Here is a 23,117-nt window from a genome sequence, read left to right on the forward strand (position 1 = left end):
ACCAGGTATTCCTCCTTTTAGCGGTGCGGCAGATGTCATTATTATTAGTGATATTCCCTTGTTTCCATAAAAGGAAACTGGAGTCAGCCACTTTGCAACAGATCTCAGGCCACATAATCAGTGACGGAACTGGAATTTAAACCCAAGGCCCTCGGGCTCAAAGTCAGTGTGTTCTTTCCACTAAAAGTCACACAGGGACTCTGAGAGGCATGCAGGGGGACAGAGAAAACAAGAAAGGGAAGTAGGCATTGCAGTCATGCACCACCCACCTCCAGGAAGCCTCTGGAAATGAAAGCCTGGGAGGGGAGCCCTCCTCCCTCCCCCCACCCTGCCTGAAGGGGTGTTGGCCAGCCCAGCCCTCGGTGCAGCTCTCCCTGTATAAAAAGCAATGTGAAGAGGAAAGCACAGGAGCTGTAAGGCAGAGACCTCAACGGTAAACCCCCACTGAGACCCACTGTCCCATCACTGTCCAGGGCAGCTCCCAAACCAGACTGGCTGCAAGTCCCTTACTGCCCCTCCCACAAAGATCCACAAATAGGAGGCGCCATGTAAGTAAGGTGTTACTCTTGGGCTGCATTTCCCCCTGAGACACTGTGAATCAGACCCACCTCCAAATGTGGGCAAGTTATTTAACCTCTTGAGACTCCGTTTCCCTATCTGTAAAAGGCAGGGGCTGGAGTTTGCTAACACTTGCCCAGCTGGTTGCACAGATTATGTACAAGTGCATCACACGATGCCTGCTCATGCTAGGTGCTCCCTGGCCTGTCGGCAGAGAAACCGGCTGGAGCAGTGATAATGTCAGGCAGCAGGCAGTGGCATGAAAGTATTTCCGGTAACAGATTGGTCCCACAGAGAGTACTTCCTAACTTCTCTGTTTCCAAAGACTTTTTTCTGACTTCTTCAGATGGGCCCCATGTTTTGAAAGATTTTGCCTGGAAGACAAACTATACTTATTTTTTCCCTTTTTCTTTTTCTTTTCTTTCTTTCTTTTTTTTTTAATAAATCACAACCACATCTAAGTCTAGCCAGGTTTCTGATCTTCATGAATTTCCACAGTATTGCCACAGTGCACTGGATATAATCCCAACCCAAATCCGGCAACTCTTCCCATTTCTCTCTGGAATATTGAGACTAGCCCGCAGCCCCCAGCGTTGCCTGGGGAACACTCACTGGAAACGTGTCCAAGGAGCCATCTTGCTGTTCAAGCCGGACACGTCAAAGTGTCCAAATTGGCAAAGGGGACATTCTGATCTGTAGGACTTTTTAAGACTGGCCTGAGATAGCACCACATCAAAAAGGGAAAAATCAAAACCCGGAAAACTTCAGGGTTTTGTTGTTGTTGTTGTTGTTGTTGAATCCTTGGGGGGGTTTTAATCCTTTAAAGGCTATAATAGATATTTCTCACCTTGACCCTGGATGAGGCTCAGGGCTTGGACGGTAATGTATATTGATCATATAACTGAGTTTCAAAGGAACAGACCATTTAATGATTTGCTTTTTAGCCCACATCAAAATGTCCCCACATCAGAATATCCATGTGGAAAATTCAGGTATCCTCTTTCTGGAGGACATTTTCTCCATGTTAACTAATTCTTGTTTAGTAAGTACAGTTCCTCTAGTGAGAAAAACACATCAAGAGAGATGAGAAAAAGGTGAGAAAGTGTGAGAGCATTTCTTATGATCTTCCCCTATTCCTGGAAGAGTGTGAGCGCTCAGCGAGTGCTATCTGGCTGCTGCCTGAGACCCGCCACTATTATCGTTCCAGCTGCTTCTTTACTACTGATCAGAGAGGTGAAGGAAAGAGAGCTAAATGCACCTACTGTTATGCCAAGGTGGGGCCATCATTGCCTGGGGCTTCCTCAGGGATGCACACAGGTAAACATGTCCCCTACTCTTAACCGGTCAGTTATCCTGGGCCCGTCTCCCACCCTCTACTCCTTTGCCCACCACCACGGAAAGGGAGAGGAAGAAGAGGCTGGGGAGAAGAAAAGAGCAGGCTTGGTGGGGAGGGGCTTTCGGGGACAACCCCTAAATCCTCATCTCCCCCACCCCGCTGCTTTCCTGCCTTGGGCTTCCCCTTCCTCTGGATTTGCCATTTCCTCTGTCAAAACAGAGATGGTCTCACTCCCCCCAAGGACATATGTCCTTGTGTCCAGACCTGTTCCCCCTCGTAATTCGCAAGTCTCAGTGGACCGCATTCAGCACATATTAGGACGCCGTGCCTGACACGAAGTATATAAAGGTGCACATGATCCACTCCCTGCCTAAGAGGAACCCCAGCCAATGGGGGTGTCGGACACAGAAAAAAGCATTTCGGTGTGATGTAGAAAGTACTGCATGGAGGCTTCATCAGGCGCTGCTATCAGAGGCCAGGGAAGGGCCTGAGTTCCAGACTGGCTTCCACGGGGAGACAGCTTGAGGGCAGTCTCGAAGGTGGTAGGCTTGTCCACAAAGAAGAGGGGAGGAAGGAGCCCCTAGGCTGGAGCCTCGCGTCCCAAATGCCGTTGGCTCCCTCTGGCGCCAGCTTGAGAGAGAAGCGAGCCTGGAGGCGGTGATAGCAGATGGAAGGCAGCTGGGTTGAGTCCTGAAGAGCTAGGCTGGGGCAGAGAGGCGCACATGGAGGGGCCCCGCGGGGCCACCAAGTATTTGGGAGGCGGACTCAGCATGACTGCTGGACTCGGCGAGGAGGCAGGACCCAGGATGACTGCCATGCCTGGGGGCTGAGGAGGCAGGACAGTGAGTGACAGCTACCACCTCGAGGAGCTTGGCTGAGAAGGACAGGCAAGGATTAGGGTAATAGGGAGAGTGTCACCTGATGAAGGGAGATTTCTGGGTCACAGCTCTGAGTGACCATGTCTAGAGTGTGCCCATGGGGGTGCGGCCAATGTGGGGCACAAAAAGATCATGGATGCTGGGGTGGGGAGAACCTCAGCCTCACCGTGGAGTGGAGACAGACTGCTAGGGACTTTGTGGGACTCTTTGTGGGACGTACCCCACACATCAGTAGATGTCATCAGCCACCTCTCACTCTTCCTGCCTTCCTCTCCTGTCTGTCCCTCCTTTTCTCCCCTCTGCCTTCCTCCCTGCTTCTCTAGAGTTCACCCTCCTCCCCAGCCCTCAGCCTTCCCCCTGCCCCACCACCCCACACACACAGATCATTTATAAAAACATTTGTCAAGCATGGCCCACAGCTCCCGATGGCAGTTCTCTCATGGTTCACTTGTTCCTCAGACATAATGTACAAGAGGTCCCGGACCCCAGCTGGAGCCAGCAATTCCTGCCAGCTGACCTGGGCCACAGCTGTTCCTCGTGGTCTCCATCACTGACACGCATTTCCTCACCTGGCTCCAGGGACCAGCGTGTGCAGCTGGATGACACTATAATTCAACCCAATCCACAAGCAGCCACGGAGCTCCTACTGTGTGCCAGCCACTGAGCCATGGGGCTCCTACTGCATGCCGGGTACTGAGCCACAGGGCTCCTACTGCGTGCCGGCCACTGAATAGGCGCTGCATGACTTGCAGAGAGGACTGAGACACTGGAGCCTCACCATCTTTGCAAAGACTGCAGGGCACAAAAGTGAAATTAACAGTCCACAGTGCCAATACAGTCCTAGACAACTGTAGGAGAGAGTCACAGGCATGATCAATTGCCAGAGTAATTGTGCAGATAGCCATCGCCATGGAGAGCACAGAGCAGGGAAAGTCAGAGGCAGGGAGATTGCACAACGATTGATGGGCTGCAGGCAGAATGGTGTTTGGGTCCAAATTCTGCCACTGACACCATGTGACCTTGAAAGTGTGCTTTCCCTTCTCTGCAGTGTCTCTATCTGTAGCGGGGGGGGGGGGGGGTGGCGGGCAGGGTTTTAGAGAGAGGTTACTGAGCTCCCCTCTAGCTCTGATATTCCCAGGTGCTTAGGGCTGCACTGGTCAGGAAGGTTGCACCATCAGCCTTGCTCACTGGTGCGATCCAGAACAAAACTGGGGCTGCAAGAAGCACGTGCCTCCACAACTCACCCCTTACCCCCAGGGGTGTCTCCTGATGGCTCAAATGACCCATATAGATAATGCAACTATGCATGTAAGCAGAAATTTTCCACTGACCAAGCCTCGTACACACTCCCATGCCTCCTGTGCCCTCACGATAAACCTGTGGGCTGGGATGGGCAAGGCAGATCTTACTACCCTGATTTCAAGGCTAAAGAAGAGAGGGACTCACCCAAGATCCCGCTAGGAAGTAGAGGCAGAGCAGAGAGTGGGGTTCAGGAGAGGAATGAGGTGCTCCATATATCTCCAAGCAGGTTCACTCACTCCCTCCGTCGGTCAACCTCCAGTGTCCCCACGGATGTGTGGCGGCTGACAGGCCATCATACTGCACACTAGCCATGCTTTCGTTTCGGGATCCGGCAGGCAGCCACTTTGATTTGCTGCTAATTCTTTATTTTAAAAAGATTCACAACTCAATTACATCAGGTAACAATGGTTCACAGTCAATAATACAAAACGCAAACCCAATAAACATCCATTCTGACCAGGGGGCATGGATTTAGATGAGGAAAAACAAAAAAATTACAGCATCAGCTCGTCAAGAACAGTATCTTGTAATTTCCAGTAAATTGGAATCACTGCAAGTCATTTTCCCCACTTGAGTGGCAGGTATATTAATTTGTTGTCGTTTGTCAACCATCAAAAATAAATTGTTTACAAGGAATCAGAGTGGGGGGCAAGCTTTGGAGAGTCAGGCTGAGGTTATTATTCTGGCATGAGTTTGTGTGACATGATTCATATGACTCAGAGGTCTTTAGAATCATCAAGGCTGCCTGTGCCCCCACTGGTTCCCTGGGTGAAACTGGATAGCCTTGACCCCAGACCCCTGTGGCCACAGCCTCCTCCACCTATTGGCCTATTCTCTAGAAATCAGGGCCTCATTCATTCACTTGCTTCCACCTCCCAGAAGTCACCCCCAGAAGAGGAGTAGACAGGCTCACCCACAGGGATGCATCAGAACAGCAGCTGCTATTTGGTGCTCGCTGACTACCCTCCAGGCACTGAATTGGGTCCCTTATGGGCATTATGTCATTTAATTCAAACAGCAACATTGCAAGGTAGGTACCTCTCTTTTGTGGATAAGAAAAGTGGAGCTCAAAAAATGTCAGTAGCCTGCCCAAAAGTCACACAGCCCATGAGTAATGCTGGCAGGGCCAGGAGAGGTAGCAAGGTGCCTCAGACACAAAATGTAAGGGTCGGCCAAGTGCAGGGTCAGCACCCAGGAAGGGGCACCTCACCCACTCCTGGCATTGAGTAACAGCTTGGATTTGGATCCAGGTCTATCTGCATTCTTGCTGTGGCACAGCCCACTCCAGAGGAGATGAGCATTGTACATAGCAGCAACTCGAAGCTTCCAAAGGAGGGCAGCTCTACGGTGGGACTTCAGGACTCAGAGGGTTGACGAGGGAGGTGCCCCTTCTCCTACAATTAGTCCAGGCAGGCTGTCGCCTGCTCCCCTGGCTTTAATCCAGTCCCTAATCCAGGGTGGAGTTGTGGGGCTGAGGCCAGCAACAGGAAAGTGAAATCTGGCTGCTGATGGCCAGTTGCCAGTTGCCAGGCTCTACTGTCTACTCTGGAGAACTGACCCCAGCCCCGAGTCCAACCTTGCACTTGGCATCAGTGTGTGGTCTCTTCAAACCCACCACTTCTCCTCATGAGGGCAGGGGTCCTTGTCCTCATTTTTCCTTGGCGGGGAGCTGAGGCTCTGGGAGGTTAACCAGCTTGCCCCGAGTCACACAGCCCGCAGAATGCCCAGCATGTGCCTCAGAACTCAGGCCTCTTTGCATCCCACCTAATTGCCAAGAGCTAGGTCAAGGCCTAGAAGGGGCTAGAGTCCATAATGGGGGGAGGGGGGGCGGGGGCAGGAGAAATAGGGAAGAAGGGCTAGGGAGGGAAAGTGAGTCAGGAACAAACGACTTCTAAAATATAATAATTTGGCTAAATTTATACATGTGCAAGAGTTCAGAATGATTCATAATGCATGCAGATTTATGCAAATGGATATGCAAACAAGGCAGGATGGGATGCACAGGGTACCGCTTACCTCTCAGCCACAGCACAAGTGGGCAGGACGAGGTCTCTGTCTCCAGCAGCAGTTTTCCAAGCAAACCACACCTTCAGGTTGACAGGATTTTCTCCTGCAACCTGGCAAAGCCCCGAACACGGAGTAGCTGGCAGGACTGAGGAGAGGGGCCTAACCACATGCTATCCCTACATTCTACACAGACCATCTCTGGAACCCCACTGCCACCCACCCCTGCCCCAGGCTTCCCTTCTCTGGGCTGAAGAATTTTCTGCTGCTTTCCTCTCACCAATAAGCCTTCCTTTCCCCTCAGCCTTTTAATTGTCCTTGCCACCGTCTTTATTTCTAATGAGTCAGGAGCAAGGATGGGCCAGTAGCTTCTCAGGCCACCCTCCCTGTGTATCCACAGAAGCCTTGCAGCAGCATGTCAGAGAGGAAATGGCCTCTTCGAGGGGAAATGTGGGGGTTTGGACAAGGGTCTGCCACTGACCGGCTGTGTAGCCTCAGATGAGTTACTTAATCCCTCTGAACCTCGGTGTCCTCGTCTGTCAAATGAATTACTAACAGCTACTATTTATGCCTATGGGCTGGGGGTGGGGGGGCAGGGGGACTCATGTGCATTCATGCCTGCCATCTTGTGGGATGTTCAGGAATTAACCCTACCTCCCTCTGCAGACCTACGTCCTCTTCCTTCTCCACCCCAGCCACCCTGCTACACCCACACATTCCATAGGTTTTCCTGCCTCTTCACTTCCATTCACTTCGCTTCCACCTGACTCCCACCCTCCACCTGTTTCTGCTTGTCTGAGAGTCCTACCCATCTGTCATCTCGGCCACCCCCAGTGCCACCAGAGCATGCCACTACTACAATGCCTGTCACAGTCCTGTCTCCCTTTTCAGGCTCAGAACACCTGATTGCCCTGACTTTGTGCAGAGATTTGCCACTTTCTCAATGCTTTTACCCATTATCTCTTTTTGATGTTAACCTCCCCTCTATCCTGTGAGTTCAGAAAAGAAGATAGTGTTCTTCGTTTTTTTTTAATATGAAATTTATTGTCAGATTGGTTTTCATACAACACCCAGTGCTCATCCCAACAGGTGCCCTCCTCAATGCCCATCACCCACTTTCCCCTCCCTCTCACCCCCATCAATCCTCAGTTTATTCTCAGTTTTTAAGAGTCTCTTATGGTTTGCCTCCTTCCTTCTCTGTAACTTTTTTTTACCCCTTCCCCTCCCCCATGGTCTTCTGTTAAGTTTCTCAGGATCCACATAAGAGTGAAAACATATGAGAAAGACAGATATGGTTCTTTGACTACAGAAGAGGCTAGGACTCTAAGAGGATACACAGCTAGGAAATAGTCCACTCCGTTCATAGAACTCAAAGTCTTCTGGTCCCTCCACTTGGCCTCCCTGATAGAGCCGCCTTTATGGTGGGACTTCTTTTCTCATAACTAGGCCTGTCTCTCTAGTTTCTTTGTTAAGCCCCAGGAGGGCCTGGAGCCCATCTCCCATCTCCCCTTATGCACACAGCCCTAAGCCACATCAGTTTTCAGTGAACTACTCTCAGTGCCTGGCGACCCACAGTGGCATTCCACGGAGACCTCAGTCCTTCACCTGCTACATTAGCAATCAGCCAGCCCTCCAGGCTTCTCTCTGCAGAACGGGGCTTAGCTCTGCCTTAGGAGAGCCCCCAGGAGACCCTTCACACGCTTGGAACATGGAACATTTCCTAGAATTGCAGGTGGCAAAAGCCACTGTGTGTGCACACGTACAAAACTGCCTTGCATCTCTTCCTGAACGCTTTTCATAAAGGACCTCGGATCTGAATGCACAGGGACGTGAAAACCTCCCCCGTCCCTTTCCCTGGCAGATGATCTCTGGGGAGGCATTTGTAGCTAGTGTGTAGCTGTCTTCCAGACATGCTGCTTTCCTGGTAAGGGTCACCAACTGAGTTCTTTTTCTCCCATCCTTGTTTGACTTCATCTCAACAACCTAAGAGGCAGCGGAAATAATCCCGCCACACCTCCCCCCAACTCTGTTTTTATTTCTCATGATTGGTTGTTTGTTTTCTGCCCACACATTGCTCTAGAAAGAGTCGCTAGTAGGATGGGAATAAGCAGTCTGCTCTCAGAAACACTGCTCACCTCACTCATTCCATGTGGAACTTACTTGTGTCTAGACCCGGTGAGGAAACTTTAAAACTGTGTATGAAGTCGATTACTACTACCTTCACCATTAATAATAATAATAATATATAAGTTATAATCATATGTATCATATAATATAATAATATGTAATAACTACTATTATAATAAATGCTTATTATGTATCAGCCACAATTCTATGGCTGCTTGTCTTAATTCCTTTACTCCTCACACACACATGGGCTACAAGGTAGGTCCTCTTACTAGCCCTATTTTACAGATGTGGAACAGGACAGTTAAGTCAATTGTCTAAGGTCACATGAGTCCTTTGATCTTGGACAGGAGAGAAACCATAATGGGAAATCCCAGACATTCTGGAAATCATCCCCCCAACACCCCACATTAGAACAGACTCTACCTGTTTCCCTCTCTCCTCCCTTTCTTTCTCTTTTGTACCCGTTATTAGTTCTTTACCTTCCTACCTCTGTGAATGGGGCAATTCCCTATACCTCTCTAAACTTGACTGTCCTCTTCTGACCATGGGGAGAGGATCCCTCCTTGCTGACCTCATGGCCTGATGATGTGGGAGAGAACCATCAGGACCACGATGGGGTGCACTGAGCCCACTGGAACCTGCTGGGTTCGAAGGAAAGGAGTCAGTCTTCATGTGTTCTGCTCTGTTGCAGCATCTCGGGCTACGGAGCTGCTGGCGGGAAAGGCGGGAAGAACACCATGATGCGGTCCCACGGCGTGTCTGTGCTGGGCATCTTCAACCTGGAGAAGGGCGACACGCTGTATATCCTGGTCGGACAGCAGGGGGAAGACGCCTGTCCCAGCGTAAGTGCCCAGAGTGGGGACCTCTCCTTCACACTCAACAGGACCTGGGCAGTCCCTCACAGGGCATCTGGACTCTTTCCTTCTGGGGGCTCATATTCAAAGATGGCAGGACTCAGCCCTTGTTCTGCCTGCAAATGTCCCTCCATTTCCTGGCCCATTGGGGTACATAAGAAAGTAGGCGGTATGGCTGTTGGGGTTTCACCTCCCCACAGGAACTAAGGCTGAGGCATGGATTTCAAGAGGAACGCTTAAAACTAAAAAGCTGGATCCAACTTGAATGGGCAAATGGTTGTTCTCAGCAGACTACAAGTTGGAGCCCTTTTCCTAAACTTTCTAAAGCTGGATCCAACTTGAATGGGCAAATGGTTGTTCTCAGCAGACTACAAGTTGAAGCCCTTTTCCTAAACTTTCTTGCTAGGACACCAACATCTTTAGCCCATTATTATAAAACTGGAAAATACCAGTTTAAATTTTTTTTAAGTTTATTTATGTATTTTGAAAGAGAGAGAGAGAGAGAGAGAGAGAGCAAGCAGCGGAGGGGAAGAGAGAGGGAGAGAGAGAGAATCCCAAGCAAGCTCAGCACTGTCATCATGGAGCCCAACATGGGGCTCGAACTCATAAACCATGAGATCATGACCTGAGCCATAACCAAGAGTCGGATGCTTAACTGAGCCACCCAGGCGCCCCAGAAAAATACCAGTTTAAACATTTTCTGCTCAGCTCTAAATAACAGATTCATAGCCACATAATTGTACATAAATGCATAGGGAAATTTCCAAAAGATACAGATAACAGTGGTTGCTTCCTTTTTTAAAAATTTTTTAAATGTTTATTTATTATTGAGAGACAGAGAGATGCAGAGTATGAGCAGGGGAGGCATAGAGAAAGGGGGAGATATAGAATCTGAAGTAGGCTCCAGGCTCTGAGCTGTCAGCACAGAGCCCGACGCAGGGCTCGAACTCACAAACTGCGAGATCATGACCTAGAGCCGAAGTCAGTAGCTTAACCAACTGAACCACCCAGGCACCCCAGATAGTGGTTGCTTCTGAGGAGGAGACTAGAGTTGGGGTTGCTTTACTAGTGATGTCTGATATCACAAAAAGAATGTATTCATGTAACGTTTATTATCTGGGTGATTAAAACTAAAAAAGAAAAGTTAAAGCCTAGAATCAGAGCTAGAACACCATGCAGTCCACTCTCCCCAATTTACAGATGAGAAAATGGAGACCACAGAGGTGAAGGGACTTTTCCAAAGCCACTCGTAATACAGCACAGAGTAGAGGCTCTGGCTCTTGTTTGTGCTGTGCCCTGCGCTTGCCTGGGACTTGGTTTCTATGCCCTTTTCCTTTTCCCCACTTAGAGCCTGTCATCTAACAAGCCAGACTGCCATCCTCTGTAGTCCCAGAAACAGCCTGTCACTCTGGTTTCTGACCCCATTGCAGTATCCACCTGTCAAACAGGGAGCTCTCCAACAGCAGAACTTAAGAAAGACAGCAGTGTTCTAAAATTGCCAGAAGAAGGAGACCCTGAAGACTAACAAAGGAGCAACCATGCAGAGTCCAGCACGCCAGGTGTTTGCCTCTTGTCTGTGTTGGCGGAGACAGGAGCCTGGTGGTGCCGGCTCTCCTGGCGGGAACTCAGCACCATTAGGTACTGACCTTAGGTGCTCACCTGAAGCACGGCTTCTGCCCAGGGTGGGGCCAAGGCAGGGAGCAGAGTTCTAGTGCCCAGGACCCAGGGCCCCTTCTGTAAGAACTTATTCAAGAGTAGCCTTGGGGGACAGATGTGGGAACAGGGACTACACAGAAAGGAGTACAATTCCACAAAACAAACTCAAGACTCCTAAAAGCTGGGCCGCTGGCTGGGAGCGAGGAATAAAGCACAACACCCATCCCCACCTCCACCTTTCAGGGTTAAAACAAAGCAATAGGAGGAGGCTTAGCAGGTGCAATCTTGTGCATGAGAAATGTCTGGACTCCAACTTTTATTTAGCAACTATAATCAGGACTTTCCAACCTGATACAATATATTAAGTCATTAAATTACAGGCTGCTGTAATTTCCACAGGAATGTATTGAGTGCTAATGTAATTCTTTCATCTAAGCAGAAAGATTGCATTGACTTCTGCAAGGGACTTTTACTTGATTGGATTGTAATCAGTTATGTCTTTTCACAGGACCAAGTCCTTTTTTTTTTAATTCAATTGTAATCTACTTGCTCCTCAGGGTTGCTGCACTTTATCATTGTATTAATCAACCTACTTGCTCTCAAACTTTGTGAAACCACAAGGAGAGCTCTGAAGAAGCCCATTCTCAGCCAGGGACGGAGAGCAGCCCCCTCTGCTGGTGGGGCCAGGCATCGTAGGAACAAGGGGTGGGGTTAGTCCTGGGGCTTCCCTTTGGCTCCACATCGCGGGAGTCACTGGCAGAGAGAGAAAGAAAGACCTTCATTCACAGCACTAACTCAATCTCCAGTCCTCTCCAGGCAGAAACATGGTGCCTAGAGAGGATCCTCTCAAGAATGGAGTGCACTCTAAGAATTAAACTGCAGGGTTTGGCAGCTTTCCTGGTGCGATAATACACCTGTGTGGAGTCATTCTTCCTTTGTGCGTGGCTACACTTCCTTGTGCGTGGAGTTGTTCTTCCTTGTGCGTGGGCTCTGGCCGCTGGAAACCCCCTCAGCTCCTGCTTCTCCAGTTCCTCCCAAGCCTCATCTGGTGGCATGACCACCAGATCTGGTGGGATGGGTCTCTCAACATCAGCACTATTGACATTTTGGAGCAAATGGGTCTTTGTTGTGATGGGCACTGTAGGCTCTTGAGCAGTATCTCTGGCCTCTACCCACCTGATGCCAGTAGCATCCCCTCAGTGCTGACAATCAGAAATGTGTCCAGACATTTTCCAGGTGTCCCCAAGTCAGCAAAACCATGGGTCTAAATTTTAAATATCACAACTACCATCACTCGCAAGGCAAATATTGTGAGGCATCAGCCCACACCCAGACAGTCCCCAGTTCATTCACATGTATTCAGCAAATATCTATCAAATACCTTATCTGTGCCAGGCACTGCTCTAGCAACTTGATATATATCTGTGAACAAAGAAAGATCTTTGCCCTGAAGGAGCTAACATTTCCGTTGGGGGAGGAGGGATGAACAATGGCTAGTAAACATCAGTCAGTCAGAACACCCAGACATGAGAGTGTTTCAGTGAACAGAAGTAGGGTAAAAAGAGTCAGGTGTGTGGGACAGGTTGCAATTATACATAGGGTGGTCAAGGGAAGCCTATTGGACAAATGACAGCTGAGCAGAGTCCTGAAAAGGATGGAACCAGGAAAATATCTGGGGACACCAGCCAAGCAGAAGCCAGGTCCTTGAGGTGGGAGTGTGCCTGGTGTGCTCCCAAAATAACCAGGGTGAGTTGGGGGAGCAAGAGGGAGAGTAGGTGAGAGATGAAGTGATCAGGCCACCATAAGGACATTTTTAAGCCACAGGAGGGTTTTGAGCCTATGGGTGGGAATAAGGTGGGATAAGGAGCTGCTGTGATTTGCCTGTTGTAAGACTCACCCTGGCCATAGACTGAATAGTCCACTTGGGCCCAAGGGAAGAGTCAGCATGATAAATTCAGTGCTTACTACATTAGTCTGGGCAAGAGATGATGATGGCTTGGACAAAGATGTCAACAGTAGCTGAATTCTGGGCATATTTGGAATGCGAAATCAAAAGGGATTTCCTGCCCAACTAGATGAAGAACTGAGACAGAAAAAGGATCAAGGACGACTCCAGGAATTGCACCTGAGCCACAGGAAGGAGGGAGCTGCTGTCACCTGAGCCAGGAATGCTGTGGAAGGAGATTGGGGGCAGGGTTAGGAGAGGTCTGGTGGACAGCCAGGTGGAGACTTCCAGTAGCCAATGGAGATGGGCCACTGGACTTGAGGAGTGAGGTCTAGAGTAGAGATAGAAATTTGGGAGAAGTCGGCATAAAATTGAGCCAGGATGAGATTGACTAAGGAGCAGTACTGATTAAGAGGAAGACCAAAGACTGAGCCCCGGGGACCCCCCAACATTAAGAGGTTAAAGAAAAGAAGAGCAGAGGAGGCTGAGGGGAACAAGCCATGGAGGTCAGAGGAGATTCCAGAGGGTGTGGTCTCCTGGAAGTCAGGTGAAAAAGTCTATCATGGCGATTTGAGCAAGTCTGCCAAATGCTGCTGCTGGGTCCAGCAAGAGGCAGGCTGAGAATCCACCCTTCTTCGCAGCCCGTGCAATTTAAAGAAGATGCCCAGGGGCAACGGGGGTTGGGCGAGAGTCTCAGCTCTGGTTAGACGAAAGGCCATCCACTAGCCCAATGGTTCCCTCCTTCCCACTCCTGCAATCTCCAGCCCTCTGCAGATTCTGTTCACAGGAAGAAGGCATTCCCAAGGAATTGAGGCCTCACTGCTGCTGGGCAGAGAGGAGGAAGAAAGTAGGGTCTGAGGGCATGGACCTTCTTAGCACCACTGGTTCATACTGGGCAGCCCCTCAATTTACACTGGAGGAAGCAGGGCCAGAGAGGTGAGATGCTTCACCCAACGTGGCTCAGCACATCTCCAACAGAGCCAGTCAAGAAGCCGGATTGGACCCCATATTTTGTGCTCTGCTCTGCCCAGCAGACAGCCCACCTTTGGGTCCGCTGCCCCCCGGGCTCAGCCCTCACAGCATGTCCTGACATTTCATGTCCACCCCAGGCGGCAGTTAGCAGCTCTCCCCCCACCATCCCCCACCTGGACAGCACTGCACACACACAGGAGAAATGTCAGCTCTCGACAACAGCAATTCAGAAGCTTCCACCCACACTAAATCCACTTTAAAAAATATCAAATTATTTCCATCATTAAATCCAAAATGCCATAAAACAAATTGCATCTTGGCTATTTATCTGGAAATTTCTCTAGTACTCATTGCCGGCACCCCTGAGTGCTTTAGCATAAGGAGTGGCTCAAGATGAATTGCCACGTCCACTGGCTGGTTACACAGCAGCATTCAATGGAAATGTGATGTTTTATTGGCCTTGTTTCTAATAAGTGAAAGGAAAGCCATTTTCCCCCGAAGTTGGGTGGATGTTTGGAGTGTTCTTCTTAGCTGCTGTGCCTGACGAGCCGGCTGGCTGTTCCTGAAGCACTACACTCTTTATTCAGGGATTCCAGGATCCTGGGCCACAGGGATTTCCTGCACATCCCCAGGGACTCCCAGATGCCTGGGCCCACACCAGGACCACGTGCAGGCCCAGAGTACATCTGTGTAAAATAGCAACAGCCATTTATTCGGTCCCTAACTTGTGACATACTATCCCAGACACCTGTCTGTACCATCCTCAGTAAAGATGCCTGCAGTGTCTGTATTCCCATCCCACACCTGGAGGTCGCAGAGGTGGAGCACCTCCTCCACGGTCCCCCAGGGGTGTCTGCTGATTCCTGGGGTCACACCCTATTCTCCAGGATGAACACAGAGAGCTCCATTCAGAGCCGTGCCAGAGGATTTCTGGAGGCAAGAAGTGGGACATTAGATGGGAGGAAAGAGATGTCCAAAATGGAGACATGATTCTCCTGCAGATGGACTGGGAGTAAAATCTGAGCCTGGCCTCACACTGTTGTGTTCTCTTCCCATGATACTTCAAAATGGCAACTTCTCAAAAATTCATTTCAAGGGCTCGCCGCTGCCTAGAGAATGAAGTCTGGTTGGATTCAAGGCTTCTGGCCATTGTCTGACTGTCCAGTTGTATTTCCTTACCCACTCACATTTACACTTCCTCTGCACTATCTCCCCACCGAGGGCCTTGGCCATTCCCCCTTCAGAGTCCAGAGGATCCTAAGGTGGACTTTTCTGAGCCAAAGAGACTCTTTGTGTGTTTCCTCAAATCCGCCCCCCCCCCCCACCTCCTTCTCTCTGGGCTCATGCTACTCTCTTCCCCTGGAATGCCCTTTCCCCATTCTGTTTTAAATCTCCCTATGCTTGGAGGCCCAACTAAACACCACCTCCTACAGGCAGGCCTCCTTGATCACGTCAGCAACAAAATCACTCTCCCTCCCCCAACTTCCCATGCATTTTCCAGCTAAGCTATCCTGTCGTCCTTCTCTCTACTCCCTAGTGACAGTTACTTGTGTATAGATTTTGTTTTTTCTCTCTTCAACTCAACTGTAAGCTATTTGAGAGGTCTTCAGAGCCTGTCATTAAGCATAGAAGGTCTGTCTGCTGGGAAGTAGAGAACCTTGGACACAAACCTGAGGTGCTTTTTGTTCCCACAGACAAACCGGTTAATCCAGAAAGTCTGCATTGGAGAGAACAACGTGATAGAAGAAGAAATCCGAGTGAACAGGAGTGTGCATGAGTGGGCAGGAGGGGGCGGAGGAGGGGGCGGAGCCACCTACGTATTTAAGGTAAGGTCGGCTGTGCCAGCTTCCCATGGGTGGTGATGTCCTCGAATCGTGGACCCACCACAGTGGGTTCTCACGATGGGCCTGGGGATGAAACACCTCAGGTGTCCTCAGCCCCATTTAAAGATGAGCAAACCGAGGCCCAGAGGGACATAAGGGTCCCTGTCTGTCCAAGAACCAGCAGGTTCTTCTCTCGCTGATGTCACCAGGCAGGCCCTACCCCAAAGTTCCAGAGGGTCCCCTGGTGCCCTCCTCTGTCCTAAGGTGGGGTTTCTGACATGATGAAACCCAGGCCAAGGCTTCTTGCTCGGTCCTTCTGCCAGGACAGTGATGCCGAGGGCTTAATCTTGAAGTTGTGGAGGTCAAAGCCAGAAACCCTGGAGAGTGGGGAGGAAAGTGGGAGCAGAGAGACCCGCTTCTGAGCACCAGCACCCAGCCCTCTGAGGCTAGTGTGAGAAGCTTCAGGAAAAGCCCCATCCCCACCTCCTGGTGTTGGTATATTTATATCTCCCGGCGCTTTGGCTTCTCTGATTGAACCCTGACTGACTCAGAAGCTGGGGGAGGGTGGGAAGGGGGGTAGGTGAGAGCTAATGGGTGGCGGTAGCATGAGGTCAGACCCCTCAGACCACCGAGATGTCACCCACGGCCCAGCAAGCGCTCAGACACTTTAAACACTGAAGTGGCTCAGAGATCTCCATAGTGGAAGCCCAGCTCTGTTTCTCAGTCTCTGAACATCTCCCCGGGCAGATGAAGGATGGCGTTCCAGTGCCCCTGATCATTGCAGCTGGCGGTGGCGGCAGGGCCTACGGGGCCAAGACAGACACATTCCACCCCGAGAGACTGGAAAATAACTCCTCGGTTCTGGGGCTGAATGGCAATTCCGGAGCCGCAGGTAAGGCACCACAAGCCCGCCCTTTCCCAGGACGCGCCCCCAGGACCGCAAGAGCTTGGGCTCGGCCGGTCGTCATTGCACCTGCATCTTGGTTGCTGGCACTCGAGAAGCTGGGAGCTCTGGATATTGGTACCAACATCCAGGGAGGAAGGGCATCCCACGGCTCAGGGACCTGGAGTCATCTTCACTGACCTGGGGTTTGGATTGCGGGCCACTGGGAAAAGGAGACAGGCAGCAGCATTAGGACGGAAGCCCAGCCTCCCTGAACTTCATCAGATCCAACTGGATGTGAGTGGATGGAAGGAGTATGGGCAGAGTCAGGGCACCCCCCCACCCTGGAGGCCCTCTGGTCGGTGCCTCCAGGCCCTGGGCTACCAGATCACACATCCCGCTAGAAAAATCTCTTTCTGGAATCGCCATGGTTTGGCAATCCGTGCTCGTTAGTGAGAGCCAGCCACACAGAAATAGGAGACAGACGTTGACGCCGTGTCTGAAGAGAAAATGCAGTTCATTTTTGTATTTTCTTTTCTCCACAATCAGACCAAGGATCTCAGAAGGCATATAAGATTTGAGATTAATGAAAACAAGTCCTCAAACTTTCCCTACAAGTGAGAGATGGCTAGAAGAGAAGGGAGAGTGGGAGTAGGGCTTGGGTGCTTGGTGAAGACCATCCAGCGATGTTCACAGCGGCAGTTAAGAACTCTCCAAGCACTTCCACATCTGTTGTACGTGTGCTTCTCAGCACCACCCGCAGGGCTTTCCCGTTGTACTATTATTCCCATTTTACAGAAGAATCAATGAGCTCATAGAGTTGGTAGATTTTTTTTTCTCCAAATAACCAAACTGTTTCATACTCAGTCCATTGTTTAAAACACTGCTGTGGTTCATTTGGGTTTTTTTCTCTTTATGCCGATTGTTTTCTTTTCCACACATTTGCTTAAAAGCTGTAAGATGGAGTGAGGGATTAGAAACCATCTCAGCCGGGAACCCTGCAGGGCGCAAGGGTACAGTGGCAGGTGCAGGGGAGGGAGGGAGGGTGGGCACAGGGGAGGGCGGGCAGACATGGTGCCAGGTCTCATGGCCCCCGCTTCAGGTCCCTAATGGAGCTGGAGGGCCTTCCCTCAGCCACAAGATGTCAATGGCGCTGAAAGGCCCATATTCTGCCCTTCAGCTGGAGGAAAGGAAGCCAGCACCCTATAGCTTTCAAAGCTGATTTGCCTGGGGGCCTCAATTCAGCTCTGATTGTCCATTCTAGATTGAGCTTGTTCCTGACCTTGGCCTCCTCTCCTAAAACGAAGCTCCCTCTCTCTAGCACAGTGGTGATCCCCGCTGAAGCTCCCCCATGTAGACATCCCTCTGCTGCCCCCTCGGGGTCCAGACGAACCTCTGCCACTCATTCTTCCAGACCGCCCTTCCCGGCCAGTTAACCCTCATGGTTCTGCAGACTCAAGCACTGCTGTTTCTCCAGGTCCTTACTACCACCATCTGCTGGAACAGAAAGGACTTTGGGGTCTTTTGGAGTAGAGTGCCTGTTGAAATATCATACAAAACAACATAAGGGGAGAGAATGGGGGTCCCGGAATCTCAGGGGCCAGCAGAAGAGATTGATTGTAATCAGCCTGTGGCCTTAAGATAAAATTGCATTCAACCTCAGTTCTGTAAATACCATTTCCTTTGCAAGAGTTCAAAGTAGCCCCCAGGCCTTAGGAAGCCCAGCTCCAATGGTGGCTGTCTTCCCAAGGGTACTGCCCATCCCTTCCCCCAACTCCTCCCCCCCACAACCCCCCACAACCCCATCACCTTTCCTGAGCTTCAGAGCGTGAGGCCCTGTGCACACACGTGTTCACCTCATGCCCAACGATTCCTACACGTCGTGGTTTCTGAAGCATTTTGCACACTCGTCTTCTTTGGTCCAAACATCAACCCAATGAGGCAAGTCTTATTATCCCCAAGTCACAGGTGAGGAAACTGAGACTCAGAATGGAGAAGTTCTTGCCCAGGAAACAATAAAGCCCATTGGTTTGTCTGGCCTAATCCAGGGTTCCTGCAAAAGAACTTCACTGCGGTGGTCCCAGCAGGGCTCTAACAGTTGGCTGCCCAAGGACCGGTGGGTCCCGGTTCTTGTTGGATGGGAAGCACTAATGAAACAAAGTCCCAGCACTTCAGGGGTTGGGGGCATGGAAAAAAGGTAGAGGAGTGGGTTTAGTTGTCATGCTACCTGTCCCCCCCCATCCCTAACAAAGCACACTCTCCAACTTTTAATCCAAAGGCCTGATGGGAAGCAGGGGTGTGAGGCGTGGTCCCATCTGGATATGTATGTCTGTGGCCAAAGCAGGTCTCACTAGGGCAAAGGGCATGGCTCCTGTTCCCCACCCCCCCACCCCTGTGGATTCTGAAGCCCCCAGGCCCCACAGGCCCTGGAGCGGGAGCAGGCATCCTCAGAGCATACTGCATCCTGCTTCCTCTGCCAGATCCAGCGGCTGACCTCACCTGGCCAGCATCCTCACTTGGGGTTTTCTCTGTGTCTCTTGCAGGTGGTGGAGGTGGCTGGAATGATAACACTTCCTTGCTCTGGTCTGGAAAATCTTTGCTGGAGGGTGCCACCGGAGGACATTCCTGCCCCCAGGCCATGAAGAAGTGGGGGTGGGAGACAAGAGGGGGTTTCGGAGGGGGTGGAGGGGGGTGCTCCTCAGGTGGAGGAGGCGGAGGATATATAGGTAAAGATGATTCGTGTTCAAGGTGTCACTCCCTCCCCTCTTAGTCCTAGGTACTCCCTGTCCTCTCCCTTGCCCTCACCTGCCCCTCCCTTGGCCCACCTCACCTGTGGACTGTGATGTCACTGTGCACGCCTACCTCTCAGCCCCACAGGACTAGCCAGAGGCAGGGTGTTGCCTTCCGAGCCAGCATCCTGCCTCGAGGCTTCAGTAGCAACAGCTTCAAGATCTTATGTGTTCTTGAGGCCCCCCCTCCCCCAAAGCCAATGCCAAAGGGGCTTTGATTTCCCCGGGCTGTTCTCTGAGCCACTCCCAGGTCGTGCTGGCACGAGAACCTTGGAGGCCAGACTCCCCAGCCCCGTGCCTCCCTTTGGATGGCCTGGCCTGAGTTTTCCCTTCCCTGCCCCAGCCCACCAGCTTCCAGAACCCCTCTCCATGCTGATGGGCAGCACCAGCCCAAACCCTTCAGCCAGCAGCCGGCCACTGGCCCCAGCTCTCCTCCGAGCTTCAGAGCAGAGCAGAATAGCCTTCTGAAGCCGAGAGGCTGGGAGATAGCAGCTCCACCCTCCCCACAGATTAGGACACAATGCATGCATATGCTGTGATGTTCTGTCTGTTTTGCTTCACGCTGTGTGTAAGATGCTCGTGTTAACCAGATGCTCTTCTTTCCCAAACTCTGGGTGGGTGGGAGGAGCCTGAGGGGGGGAGCCCAAAGATGACCCAGCCCAGCTGAAAGGAGGGACAGGAGCCTAACGGCACAGGGGCCCATCCCCCCATGTCCACCCCTTACACGATGGGACTGGAGAGCAACCCCTCAGTGCCACTGCCCTGGCCAGTCCTGGAAGAGGTGCCAAGGGTCTAATCCAGCCTGGGGACACTAGACCTCTTCTGACTCCTGTTCACATGAACTGCATCCTAGCAGCCCCGTGCAGGGGTGGGGACTCCCTGGTGGGAGCTGGCCTGGACCTGGAGGGAAAGTGGTCCTCACACGCAGCATCTACCTGAGCCAAACCCCAAGCACAGCCCCTGTGCCCCGGGCCTCCCTTCCCTCCCCACTGCCCCACCCCTAAGCCCCTCACCACCCCGAGGCCCATGCATGCCCCGCTGATGTGCAGATGTGTTGAGACTTGGGCCCGAGCCTCTCTGCGTTAAACTCTTCTCTGGTTTGGCACAGGCGGCAACGCGGCCTCAAACAATGACCCCGAGATGGACGGGGAGGACGGGGTTTCCTTCATCAGTCCACTGGGCATCCTGTACACCCCAGCTTTAAAAGGTATCCCCTCTGCCAGGAGGCAGAACCGACCTCCTCGGGCCAGTTCTTCCACCTGATAAAACCTCAGGGCTACTGGCATGAGGCCAACGTACAAAGGCATGATTGTGGGTCCCGTATAGGCAAGTCTTCCTAACACTCATCTCAGCAAGTTTTTCTGGAAGTCAGGATGTGTGGCCCGATATGCACTTGGAGGTGGAAGACTGGCTTCCAGACAGGTGGGCCCTAGAAAATGCAGCAGTGATAGTCCCCTTACCTGTGCCAGCCAACCTGAGGGTCATGCACTTGGACCTTCCCATCTGCCTACAAAAACGCAGCCATGTGTCCTCTGAGCTCCATCAGATGCATCAGGGACTTCCCTACACACAGTGGTGCTTCATTGGCATCAGTGGGACATAGGGACAGGGACCAGAGAACCAGCACTGACCAGCTGGAGATAAAACACCGAGGCCGGGAACGGGGTGCAGTGTGGTCTTTGCTGCCTCCACCTGAGGCTGATCCTCCCTTCTTGTCACCAGTGATGGAGGGCCATGGGGAAGTGAATATTAAGCATTACCTAAACTGCAGCCACTGTGAGGTAGATGAGTGCCACATGGACCCCGAGAGCCACAAGGTCATCTGCTTCTGTGACCATGGGACAGTGCTGGCTGAGGATGGCGTCTCCTGCATTGGTAAGAGGGAGTTGAAGGAGGTGACAGAGAAGGGGCCCAGACTGTGAGCCCATGGCGGCTACCGCTGGTTTCCATGATTCTGGAACACCTCAGATGTAGTCTTGTTTGCTTTCTGACCCCCATCTGCCTGCCCCAACACGGGTGCTCTAAGGACTGGGCAAAGGGACCTGTGTGTGAAAGGCAGGTCGTGGCTGATGAAGGAGCCCCAACTCATCTAGTGACACCCCTATCCCAGGGTGTGGGCCCTCACGTACTCACCAAGGGGCCATCCTGTCTCCACTGGAACACCCCCAGTGCCTGGGCCATCGACACACCCAGGGCACGCTGTCCCCTCCAGAGTTCCAAAGTCAGACTCTGTTCCTTTCAATTTCCACCCTGAGGTTTACTACTTGCAAAGCCTTTCAGGTGCTGCAGGCGTTTGAAGACAGGGCTCTGTCCTCCTCCTGCAAACCTCCAGGTGAAACAACCCATTTGTTTCCCTCAGTTCACACAGAACAGTTTTGTCTCCTCCCCATCCTGTGTCCCGTGTCTGCAGGCGTTCCGATACCAATGTCCTTTTGAGATGTAGTACCCAGGACCAGGCAGGATGTCCCAGAGTGGTCTGTGCCAGTGTGCACCCGGACCCCGCTTCTGCACTCGGGGCCCAGTGCTTATGGAACTACAGGCAGTGATTGAGCCTCCAAGTGTTACTGACGGTCACCCTCAGTTCCTGGGTCATACCGAGTCTGTGGTCCCCTAAGTCCCCTGAATCTCCCCTACAGCCACTATTGGCTCGCCTTCCCACCCTCATCCTGTCCTTGTGCAGTTGATGCTTAGGATCGATGTCCAGAATTTGATATTTATCCCTGTCACATGTTCCCTCCAACCAAAAGCTACTGTTGAAAGTTGTAAACCAGATTGACCCCACTTCCTGCCCCCCTGTCTGCAAACAAAGGCCCCCAAGGTGGAGGAGGAGCGGGTGGCACTTGTCCTGGCTGGGGAGGGCATTTCTCTCTTGGAGCTAGCTCGTAGGACAATCAGCATTGTCACTGGTGCCCCATGGGATCCTGTCTTGCAGTGTCCCCCACACCTGAGCCCCACCTGCCGCTCTCGTTGGTCCTGTCTGTCGTGACCTCAGCCCTTGTGGCGGCCCTGGTCTTGGCTTTCTCCGGCATCATGATTGGTGAGTGTGCCAGAGTCCCGGGGCTTCCAAGGGGGTAGGAGGTGGCAGGAAGGCAGATCTGGCAGAACGGAACAGCATTTCAGGCTTTGCCATGGATGCCAAGGTATCACTCTGGGTGGGTGGTGATTAGAGCAGCCCAGGCCAGGCCAAAAACCGAAGCCCCCTCTCCCAGCTCCCTGGCTCCCTAGAGGAACTGCTGATGCCACACCTCGACCCCCTGTAAGTCCTCCTGGCTGCTCTAGGAGAGGTGGGGAGGCACTCTGCAGAGGGGACACAGTAGCCAAAGCTCACCCCCAACCCCAGAGTTCATTTTCAGCTGTCATCAGACATGGGCTTCAGTGGACACGTGGCTTGGCTCACTCCCCAGGGACCACCTCCAGCTGCCCCACCATTCCCCACCTCAAGCAGACAATGCAAAGTTGCTTTCTAAGTGGTTCTGTTATGCCTGTGAGCCAAGGTGAGCTGATAGGCAGGTCTCGGAGGGCTCAGCGCGGTCCAGCCAGGTTCTTACTCTGGCAATGCCCAGGGCAGGTGGGTAGGTACACAAAGGAAGGCAGAGGGGGAAGATCTGCACAGGCAACACTTTTAGTACCTTCACAGTGGGCAGTGGGGGTTGGGGGTGGTCAGGGAGATGGCAACGTGTGTTATTCCCAAATGATGCCATCCTTCAAAGGGACAGGATAAGGAGAGCTAACACTTGTACACGTCCTACGTGCCAGGCGATTTACACATTTTAGTTCACCCAATCCTCACTTAAGCCTACGATCACGGTTGGTGCATTTCATAGAGGAGGGGACTGAGCACACAGCAGCTGACCCACTTGCCCTGGCCCGTAACTGATGGGGCCAAGCTTTAGAAACAGAATCCACCCTGGGCATCTCAGTTTTGTTCCGCCTCCAGTGAACTTTGCCCTACAGGATGTTCTCACATATAGCAACAGCAGGGGTAAT

General features: G+C 51.8%; 2 protein-coding genes and 1 long non-coding RNA gene across 3 annotated transcripts in view; 2 read left to right on the plus strand and 1 right to left on the minus strand.

Annotated features, from left to right (window-relative positions):
* LOC122497295 (ALK tyrosine kinase receptor-like) overlaps positions 1 to 15,984 on the plus strand; it is a 145,511-nt gene extending 129,527 nt beyond the window's left edge. The window contains exons 9-10 of the mRNA XM_043604219.1: positions 8,900 to 9,050; positions 15,330 to 15,984. Of these exons, the coding sequence (XP_043460154.1) occupies positions 8,900 to 9,050; positions 15,330 to 15,497 (319 nt within the window). The 3' untranslated portion in view covers positions 15,498 to 15,984. The remainder of the gene's footprint in view (positions 1 to 8,899; positions 9,051 to 15,329) is intronic.
* Positions 15,985 to 16,051: 67 nt separating this feature from the next.
* The window catches only part of ALK (ALK receptor tyrosine kinase), a 38,123-nt gene continuing 31,057 nt past the window's right edge, over positions 16,052 to 23,117 (plus strand). The window contains exons 1-4 of the mRNA XM_043604218.1: positions 16,052 to 16,350; positions 18,885 to 20,337; positions 20,853 to 21,005; positions 22,063 to 22,167. Of these exons, the coding sequence (XP_043460153.1) occupies positions 20,271 to 20,337; positions 20,853 to 21,005; positions 22,063 to 22,167 (325 nt within the window). The 5' untranslated portion in view covers positions 16,052 to 16,350; positions 18,885 to 20,270. The remainder of the gene's footprint in view (positions 16,351 to 18,884; positions 20,338 to 20,852; positions 21,006 to 22,062; positions 22,168 to 23,117) is intronic.
* Positions 17,258 to 18,714, minus strand: LOC122497298. Its single transcript, XR_006301078.1, has 2 exons — positions 17,735 to 18,714; positions 17,258 to 17,294 (listed from the first exon to the last, which is right to left on the minus strand). It is a non-coding gene; the product is annotated as an uncharacterized LOC122497298 (long non-coding RNA).

This window comes from Prionailurus bengalensis, chromosome A3 (genome assembly GCF_016509475.1).
Source record: "Prionailurus bengalensis isolate Pbe53 chromosome A3, Fcat_Pben_1.1_paternal_pri, whole genome shotgun sequence".
NCBI lineage: Eukaryota > Metazoa > Chordata > Mammalia > Carnivora > Felidae > Prionailurus > Prionailurus bengalensis.